The sequence below is a fragment of the Macadamia integrifolia genome, chromosome 13 (assembly GCF_013358625.1).
Source record: "Macadamia integrifolia cultivar HAES 741 chromosome 13, SCU_Mint_v3, whole genome shotgun sequence".
In the NCBI taxonomy this organism is placed as follows: domain Eukaryota; kingdom Viridiplantae; phylum Streptophyta; class Magnoliopsida; order Proteales; family Proteaceae; genus Macadamia; species Macadamia integrifolia.
In genome coordinates, this window is record NC_056569.1 from 22,096,360 (window position 1) to 22,105,815 (window position 9,456).

Consider the following 9,456-nt stretch of genomic DNA (forward strand, 5'->3'; position numbering starts at 1 on the left):
CAAAAGGATTATATATTTAAGTGGATGATTGTGTAAATGTATGGTGTATCGGGGGGTGCGGGGTGTTAAGATGTCTTATATTCGGTTGCCTTTTTTTATTGGGTTGATTCTGAAGGGCTGTTAATTAATTAGAGGACTCGAGGCTAGGACGAATCGACTCATCTTGTGGGTTAATCTTTTTTACTAGCAAGTCTATGCGGCCCACCACAAGAATTTTTTTCTTAAAGGAGCGATATGGGTATTTTGATAAATTATCGATATAGGGTTTCGGTATAAATTTGTAATGAGGGTTCTTTCTCTTAGGGGTGTTAATCGGTTGATTTTTACGGTTTCACTAGTTTCAGTGTGAGAATGAGTCCATCCAAAACATGATCCCAATAAGGATGCACTAATTTGGTTTCGGTTTACCATGTATATTGAAAAGTTTTTTTTTTTTTTTTATTTCTAATTTTGGGCTGGTATCAGTTTCTTAACTGGTTATCTCGGTTTGATTTCGATCCGGTTTTTGCATTTGATTCGGTGTCTTATCAATTTCAGTGCAGTCCAATTTGGTTTCAGTGGCACAAAACCCTAGCCTGAAACATAATCTAATAAGCTTATATCGGTTTTGATTTGATTCAGTTTGACCCTTTTGGCCTAGGTTTTGGCACCACTACTTTCTCTATAAGCAATCTAAGAGAGGTGTGAGAAAAATGGTTATAACCTATTCTCCGTTAATAGTTAAGCATATCTTACCTCATTGTGATCATAAAAGATTGTCAGACCACGTAAATATTTACATGCATGGGGTGTTTGCAATTCCTATTGGTATATTTCATTTGTTCATCGTTTTAGGTTCTCGTTTTCTATAGGGTGGAGGACGGTACTTCAATGTAATGACAGGGAGAAGGGATGGCCTATCTTCAATCTTAAGCGAAGCTGCAAATCTTCTACCTCCTGCTGGAATTTCAGTAGATGATTCAATCACATTATTTGCAAATCTAGGAATCAATGTTCAAGACATGGTTACTCTCATTGGTAAGTAACAATCAACATATTTTTTTTCCTGGTTTCACTATCAATTAAAGCTTTAATTAAAGGATTTCTATTATATATGTTCATCAGGTTCTCACACAGTAGGGTTTGCGCATTGTTCTGCCTTCAAAGATCGTCTCTTCAATTTCAAAAACACAGGAAAAGCCGATCCAACCATGAATCATGTTCTACTTAATTCACTAAAGCATATGTGTCCCAAGAACTCAACAAAAGACTTTATCGTTAATCTGGATCGGAATACTCGAAGTGTGATCACTGTTGACAACTCTTTCTTCAAGGAGATTCAGCAAAAGAAAGGAGTTCTAGGAATAGATCAAGAGATAGATCTGGATATTCGAACTAGTGGAATGGTGCAGAAGCTAGCCAGTAATAATACTTTCTTCAATGAACAATTTGCTGCTGCTCTTGTCAAATTGGGAGCTGTAAATGTTCTTTTAGAACCTCTGGGAGAGATTAGGAAATCATGTCGATCCATTAATTAATCGTCTCCTTCTCTACTCTAACGTTCTTAGCCAATGAAATTGTCTATCTTATCTGCCTCGAAGGGGGAGTTTTTTTTTTTTTTTTTTTTTCTTGATTTTAAGGCTTTTCATGTTTTTGCATATGAGAATTTTATTTCTTTCATAAATAATAAATATCAATAAATTTTTTAATTCCCCAGAATCCTTGCAAGTGTCGATCATCATTGATATTGATATTGATATCGATACTGATAATGATACTGATACTGATACTAATACGAATTGATTGTATTTGTCCCCAAGATTATCATATATATGGGTTTTTATCTTTACAATGTTGCCCTTCTCCATTTTTATACCACATATCTAACTGCCAGTTTCACTACCAGCAATATTGATATGTTAGCTCTATCAGACTATATCATATCCTTTTGCTCCTCAGGATTTTAATTTTTTTTTTTAATATTTTTCCCTCCTTGATTTTTATACCACTGATTGAGTATTGATACCTTAATCCATGTCTACAGTGTTCCTGATTTGACCCATCACTTGAAAAGAGAAGCAAAGTGAAGTACTTAAATTCTTTTATGTCTGAGTTGTGAGTTTTATCTATCTAGATGTTGGTAAGGAAATAGTTATATTGTAATTAATTTTCTTTGTTAAGTGGTGCTTTAGTTCTTGTGCAAAATAGCAACGTAGAATAATGGAATGAGATTAAAGGGGAGGGATAATTGTATGATCGATTTTAATGATAATAATAAGTTTTTGATTGCCTAAGTGGGAAATTAAGGAAACCAGCATCAATGAATTAAGGAAGCATGTCTACTTATATGGCAAGTCCCAAATACATAAAAAAAACTATGAAAAAAGGAACCACGTGACATCATCATGCGAATTCTTTTACCTGCCATTCATAAAACTTTGGTAATCAGACTTTCTCTCCTCCATTAAGCACCACATATTTGACGGAATCAACTCTCTTCTTGCACTATAGTTCAGATTTAGGATCTTCGGATTCTTCAGATGGAGCTCCCTATTAGTCTAAGATAAAACCCGAAAGAGTGGAGAGAAGACATGAAGTTTAGTGCGCCATAATGTGTTCAAATCAGAATTGGAGCATGGAAGTTCACTCACTTATCCAAAGGCAAGGATTTGATGTCTCCACCCATGGTATGCGATCTCATGTTAAATTTCCAGGTCCTTTGTCTGAGGAAACCCAACGTTTACGAGTTTGGGGAGCAACAAGGGAATCAATCTTAGGATGTGTTTGGTTCGCATTCTTGCAATGCATTATTGGAATGCATTCTTTACTTAGAATGAGAACGTCGTTTGAAACACCTTTAAGTTAGAATGCATTCTTAGTTTTAGAATGAGAATTGTGTTTGGTATAATATTTATATTCTCATCCTTAAAAATCCATTCTTTGCCTGCATATTATTATTATTATTATTATTATTATTATTTTTTTTTTTTAATTCTTAACCCATTATTTTTTTTAAACTCCTTTTTACTTGCCACTTGTTCTCTACTCTTTAATTGTTAGACCCAACTCAATACCCTATGTAAAAATGGGATTTGATTCTTATGATTTAGCAATAGACAACAATTTTCAAGAGCTTTATATTTTATCACGTAGGAAAACACATTTGAATTGAAAACCATATTATAATGTCAATGGTAAAATGGGTCTCCATCTCAACAAAGCCTATAATTTTTTTTTTTAACATAGAAAAGAAAATTCATTAGAAAACTTCAACGAGGAGGGTCGGGAAGTTAGAATTTGATTACAGATCCATTCATTTGGTAGCTAACTGATGTGCCACTACCACTTGATCATGACATTGTTTCACCAGATTAAAAATTACAAAACATCTACTTAAATATTTCAAATAAAAAAAAATAAAAAATCTCTCATGGCCAGGTACTTTGATTCTCCTTAAACAAATTCACCACCTCTGCATAGTTAGTCTAGAAGACGACGCCTATGTCTCCTAATCGCCGTGTCTGCAACAAATCCGACAAATTATGTCTAAATTCATAAAAGTACAAAAAATAAAAAGTTATAAATACATGGGTCTCCATCAACCTGTTGCATCTTGTTTCATCATATCAGCAAAATTTTGTCTAACTTGTCGCCATGCACGTTGTTGCCGCATAGTAACTAAGGACGGAAAGCCGGAACCCTCTGTATTTTCCTCCTTGTCATGGTTATCAATGATACTTAAGTCTTCACAATCATACTTGTCAAACAAGCAATTTCTTTCCCTTTGGCAGATTGGATGATTTCTCTTGTGTATCCGTCATTCTTATCTTACTTGTAGTCACTTAAACCTGGAAAGAACCACAAGGATGTTCAACCTTGATAATTGTGAGAAATTAATTCAAACATCTAGATATAATAATTAAAAAACATAACACATTAATAAACAAAGTGCAACTAGCTAAGAGGCTAAAGTTAAGATCATCACAGAATCATACAATAAATAAGAAGAAAAAAAAGAACAGACAAGTTCAAGCAAAAGCACATGGATACATAAAAAAGTCATTGGTGTTGCAGGGGAATATGCTTAACCTGTCATGCATTGCCAGATCTTAGAACACAAACAGACAAGTTGCTATGGATTAAGTTACTTGAAATGATTAACGAAAGCTTAAAGCAGCAAATGGGAATCAACCAACAGAGCACAAACAAATTTCAATATAGTCACAACTGGTTATCATCATCATATCCAAAGGGTGGTGTTAATTTTGAGAAACATAATAGATTGGTTCAAGAATTAACCCATTGTTCTAGCCTCCATGCCTTTAGCAAGTTTCTTGGGGATCTCTCTCTCTCATATCAGTAAAGAAGAACACGATAGAAGCTGATACAGAAGGTAGGAAGAATGCACAAAGCAAATGCCTAGTCTCTTGAATGCACAAAGCAAAGGCCTAGTCTCTTGACTAATCATTGGCTACATTCAAATTAATTCTACAATATTCAATTCAATGTATGGAGCCTAAGAAAAATAGTTTTGCCACACTTGGAGACTCACCTTCCAAATACTCTTGCTCTATTCTAAGACAAACCATACACATAACATAAAAAATTGGCATTCTCAGAAGTTTATCAAAATATCTTCAAGCAGAGAAATGGGAACCAATGAAAACTTGAGAAACTATAATGTTCCTCAAAATTAGAAGAAAACAATTGAATAGAAAAAGACTTGCATAATTGAATCAGTTGATGGTTGGGTGATCAATATAACAAGAGTCCCTTTCCTATGAGCACCGATTCAATGGTGGCTTTAATACAAATGAAGGTGTACAAAGCGTAATTTCAGAAGACCCAATCTCTGAAATTCAAGAAAAAGATGAACTCAAGCTTAATTTCAGTGGTGGCTTGAATACAAATGAAGGTGTACAAAGCGTAATTTTAGAAGACCCAATCTTTGGAATCCAAGTAAAAGATGAACAAAGCTTAATTTCAGAAGACCATCTCTAAAATTCAAGTAAAAGAAGAACTAAACTTAATTTCAGAACACCCATCTTTGGAATTCAACTAAGCTCATCAGAAATCCAATAACAAATCAATGAAGATACAGAAACAGTAACATGATAAAAAAAAAACAATAAATTACTCAACTCAAATATCAAAAATGCCCAAAACATAAAGCAAAGCTATACATGAAAATAAAATTAGAAGACAATATCGAATTGAAGCTTCTCTTCTTCAGTTCTTCTATCCTTTTTTTTTTTCCTGATCAACAACAGGAAAGCAAAAGCTAGAAAGAGAGGCTCAAAGCCACAACAGTGACTCTACTACGAATGGAAGAGAAAGATGGAGGTTCGTGGGTAAGCGTGTTTGGTTGTAAGTTGTTTGGCTGCGTGGGAGCTTTGATGGGTCGCACCTGAGGAGGGTTCGTTAGTTGCCCTTCCAAGGAGGTTGTCCATCAGGATAAGAACAGAAGAGATAGGATGGGATCAGAGGAAGAGAGAAGAATCTTACCTTGAGACAGAGATCAAGTGAAGCTCTTTGAAGGAATCACGGTTCTTCCCTCACAGGCTCCAACAACAATTTAAAACAATGAACAACAAAACCCTAAAACGATCAAACGGAAATCGATATGGATCCAACTAAATCCAAGTTATCCCCATCTTCCAATACTAGCAAGCACATAGAGTGGTTGATTCGTACAACATAAAAATTAACAGAGAGCAAGAGAGAGAGAGAGAGAGAGAGAGAGAGCATAGATCAGACCTTGAACCAGAGAGGGTCAAAGTGAATATAGGATCGAAGCTTAGGAGAAGCCTTTTGAGGAACGAAGGTACCTCATGTCATAGTTCTTCGCTGAAGCACAGTGCCTCTTCTCACCCAAGCTTTCTTGAGGCTTCCATATTTTTAAGGAAAAGAGGTCGAGGACGATGTCAGGTTTGTAAGGGTCATTGAGAACGTGTTTTCCCCCCTTTTTCTCATAACGTGGAATGGGTCATTTTGCCCGTTCTAGAATGGGCTGCGTTCTATACCGCATTCCCATGCTCAAGAACAAGAACAGATACCAAACATTATTCATAACACTTTAGAATGCATTCCAAGAACGCAAACCAAACAAATCCTTAGTGTATTCTTTTATTCTAGGATACATCTTTGCAACTTTTGCAATGGTGCAGTAGAAGACCTTTGCAATATATCTACTGCACTATTGCAGCCATTGGTATTCATTCTCTAAGGAAGTTTTGTTGAAAATATAAGAAGCTAGAGAAGATATGTGAGCAGTGACTAATCCATTGCGGTCAGGAAATTCTACACACACTTATCGCCGAATTATCTATGAGATGAATGTTAGGGGGTACAATATCTTGTATTCTGTCACTTGTATAAGTGGGTTGACTTCGAAGACCTGTTAAGCATATTGCTTTGTTGCCAGGTATGGATCAAAGTATCTAAATAGATTAACATGTGTACTTCTTAGGTTTCCTTTTATCCCACAAAGATTGTCCATTTGGAAAAAAAATGTGAAGGGGTTTGTTGTCAGGCTGTGTGGCATGTGCCAAGGCCATTAGGAGCATGCGCACGGGACATCCAAGTGGAGGGCGGGATGGTTATTCACTAACCTACATGAAAGGGAGCAGGGGGATGCCGTCAGACAGTGTTCTTCTTCCCATAATTAAATATTCCAACTGTATTTTTTTATATATTATTTGAAAGTTTATTTTTACTTTTTAGGGGAAATGATTCCCACTAGAGGTGTCGATGGGTTGGGTTGGGGTTGGGCTGGGTTTTTTAAAACCCTAACCCAACCCTATGGTCTCTTAATTCAACTCGTGCCCAACCTAGCCCAGCCCTAGCCCAACCCAACCCTGTCGGGCTTAGTCCAACACAAACCAGCCTAATGGGCCCTGATTGGTCCGAGCTTAGCCTAACCAACCCAGCCCAGCCTAATAATATTGGTTACCTCCCTTTGTTTTTTGGTGTGAGTACCATTGATTATACTTGGTTGCTTAATCTTGATACATTGCAAAGGCCAAAGACCAAATTTTCATGTATATGTAGATTGTGGAAAACGAAACATTTTTTGTAGACTTTTTTCTATAAGTACCCGTTTATAATTATATATATATATATATATATATATTTGGTAAGGATTTATAATTATTAACATACTTATTTATTATGTACTTAATATACAAGGTTGGGTATACACAACCTAGGCCCAACCCGACCTTGGACCTGAAATTCTCAACCCTAACCCTTCGGGTTGACCGGGCTTTTTTGAGACCCTTAATTCCCACAATGGCAGGTTCAAAAGCAAAACTGCATGCCTCCACCTGAAGCATTGTAGTGCGCCCTTGGAGTTGTCCTAAATACACCCTATTAGACATGGTAGTTTTTTCCATCCCCCTCCTTTGCAAGAAGCTACATATAGGCAACAGAGGAAACTTACTCCCTTATTTTAATATAAAATTTAATTTTCATTAGCATTACGATAGGCAAAATGATAGAATGATCAAAATGAATGCATCACTTCTTTAGAATTTAGATAGGCCAACATTGCCGATCCAAGGCTTTCCTTGGTAATTGGCCAGTCTTTGAGAGAGTGCCCAGGGACTTGGTCAAGTGGATCAAGTCTCCTTGTGGCATCTAAAAAGGCATCCATATTAGTCCAAATGTACTCTTTCCAACTCTCCAAGAAGTGCGTGGCCCTCTTGGGCTTCCTTCTTGGCCTTTCCGTGGTTCCTTCCTTGAGTCTTTTGTTGTAGTCCCTTGTATAGAACCTAGTGGGCCCCTTGCATAAAAAAGAAGAAGATTGGCTGATGTTTTGAAACATTTTATGATAGATTTGAGATCCCCAACATGGGGTAGCACATATGTTCACTTGTACATACACTTCAGGTACCATCACATATCCCACTTAATGCCATTTAAAGGATGAAGAGGGGTATTTATGGAAACAAAAGGGATAGAAGTTGGGACATGAAGTCCACGTTACGTGCCTAGGATCTGAACAAGTTATCGACACCAATTCAAAAAAAAAAAAAACTCATTGTTGCTGATTAGAAACATAATATATAAATCTAAAAATATGTTCCAATTTATTTCCATTGTAAAAATAGAATCTCTTCATTCACCCATGCTAATCGAAAGGTCAATTTGTGATTTCAATAACTAGAATTGAATAGATTAAATTGATCAACTCCAATCAAAACTGATCAAGATATTTTGGACCAATTGATTCTAGGGTTTTAGGACCGAATCACTAGTTTTAGATATGAGGGAAAAATTCTAGGGTTTTTGAAACCGATTCCCACAAATTTCAATCCGATTCAACGAGGACCGATTTGACCCTTGATTATGAGTTTAAGATTGGAGAGACTCTATTCACCACAAGTGTTAAGAAGTTGGGTCGCTTATGGACCGTTCATAAGTCGTCTTCGTCCTCAAAAAATGAATGATACAAAGAATATTCCGGGAATCACATGCCACAATAAAACTGACCGTTTTATTTGTTAATCACAACCAAAAAACAAATGATTGATTCTTGGTTCATGCGGCTCTAACTCCAAACCATGATTTGAGGAATCGGATCAAATTGGTATGGATCCCGTTTATTCCCAATTCTGGTCAATACCATATCGTTGGGTTGGTATGGACAATGGAGTATGGACAAAGGGTTCCAACATGTGTCGATTCGAATTGTGATCAGATTGGTATCGGAAATGAACCGATTCCAGCACTTAATACTTAAGCCATGCTCCAAACCACAATGGTTCCGGATCCGGTCCTGAATTCAGGAGAGTAGAGTATATAACTCGGGGTTGGACCACCATTTTTATCGGAGATTGACCAACCGGCCGCACTGACCCTGGTTGGTCTGTACATGGGTTTCTAACCCAAATCCACCGCCACCAACCAAGAGGCCCAAAGAGGCAAAGATCAAGAGGTCTGGAACCCTAATATCCTAGTATTAGAATAAATCTTTCAACGTTTTCTTTTTGATGATTTGGAGACATTTCGATTTTTTGATCTGTATGATGTCTGTATATTTCCTGTCTTAACATTTTCGTAAGTTAGAGAGCATCAGAATTTGTTTTTCATTTCCCCAGTTTGTGGTTATGCAAGGACTATTAGGGACACACACACACACAACCATATATCATGACAAACAAATGAAAAAAGAAAAAAAATGCAGGCCAATTAAGAATTGTGAAAGTTCATGTGGTTGGCAACCCGCGAACAAAATTGATGGGTGTGCGTATCTGTTCTGCCACATGGAATAGTTATGTGGCAATTATGACCGTTTGATGCCTAGTAATTGTCTAAAATGGTCATATGTCAAATGTCAGCCTCAAATTCGACCATTTACCCTCCAATCTAGTTGCATACCCTTCCTTGTAAGTCCATGCAGCCCCTCTAGTCCTGTGCACTGTCTTGGTAGACCTGGATTTTTCTATACTTTGTTTTGCCACGTGTCCATGTCCA

At 36.7% G+C, this 9,456-nt stretch overlaps 1 protein-coding gene across 1 annotated transcript in view; it reads left to right on the forward strand.

Annotated features, from left to right (window-relative positions):
- The first annotated feature begins 875 nt into the window (after window positions 1–875).
- Window positions 876–9,456, forward strand: part of LOC122059098 (peroxidase 57-like) — a 10,658-nt gene continuing 2,077 nt past the window's right edge. Inside the window, exons 1-2 of the mRNA XM_042621793.1 lie at window positions 876–1,017; window positions 1,105–1,457. Coding sequence (XP_042477727.1) covers window positions 876–1,017; window positions 1,105–1,457 — 495 coding nt within the window. The remainder of the gene's footprint in view (window positions 1,018–1,104; window positions 1,458–9,456) is intronic.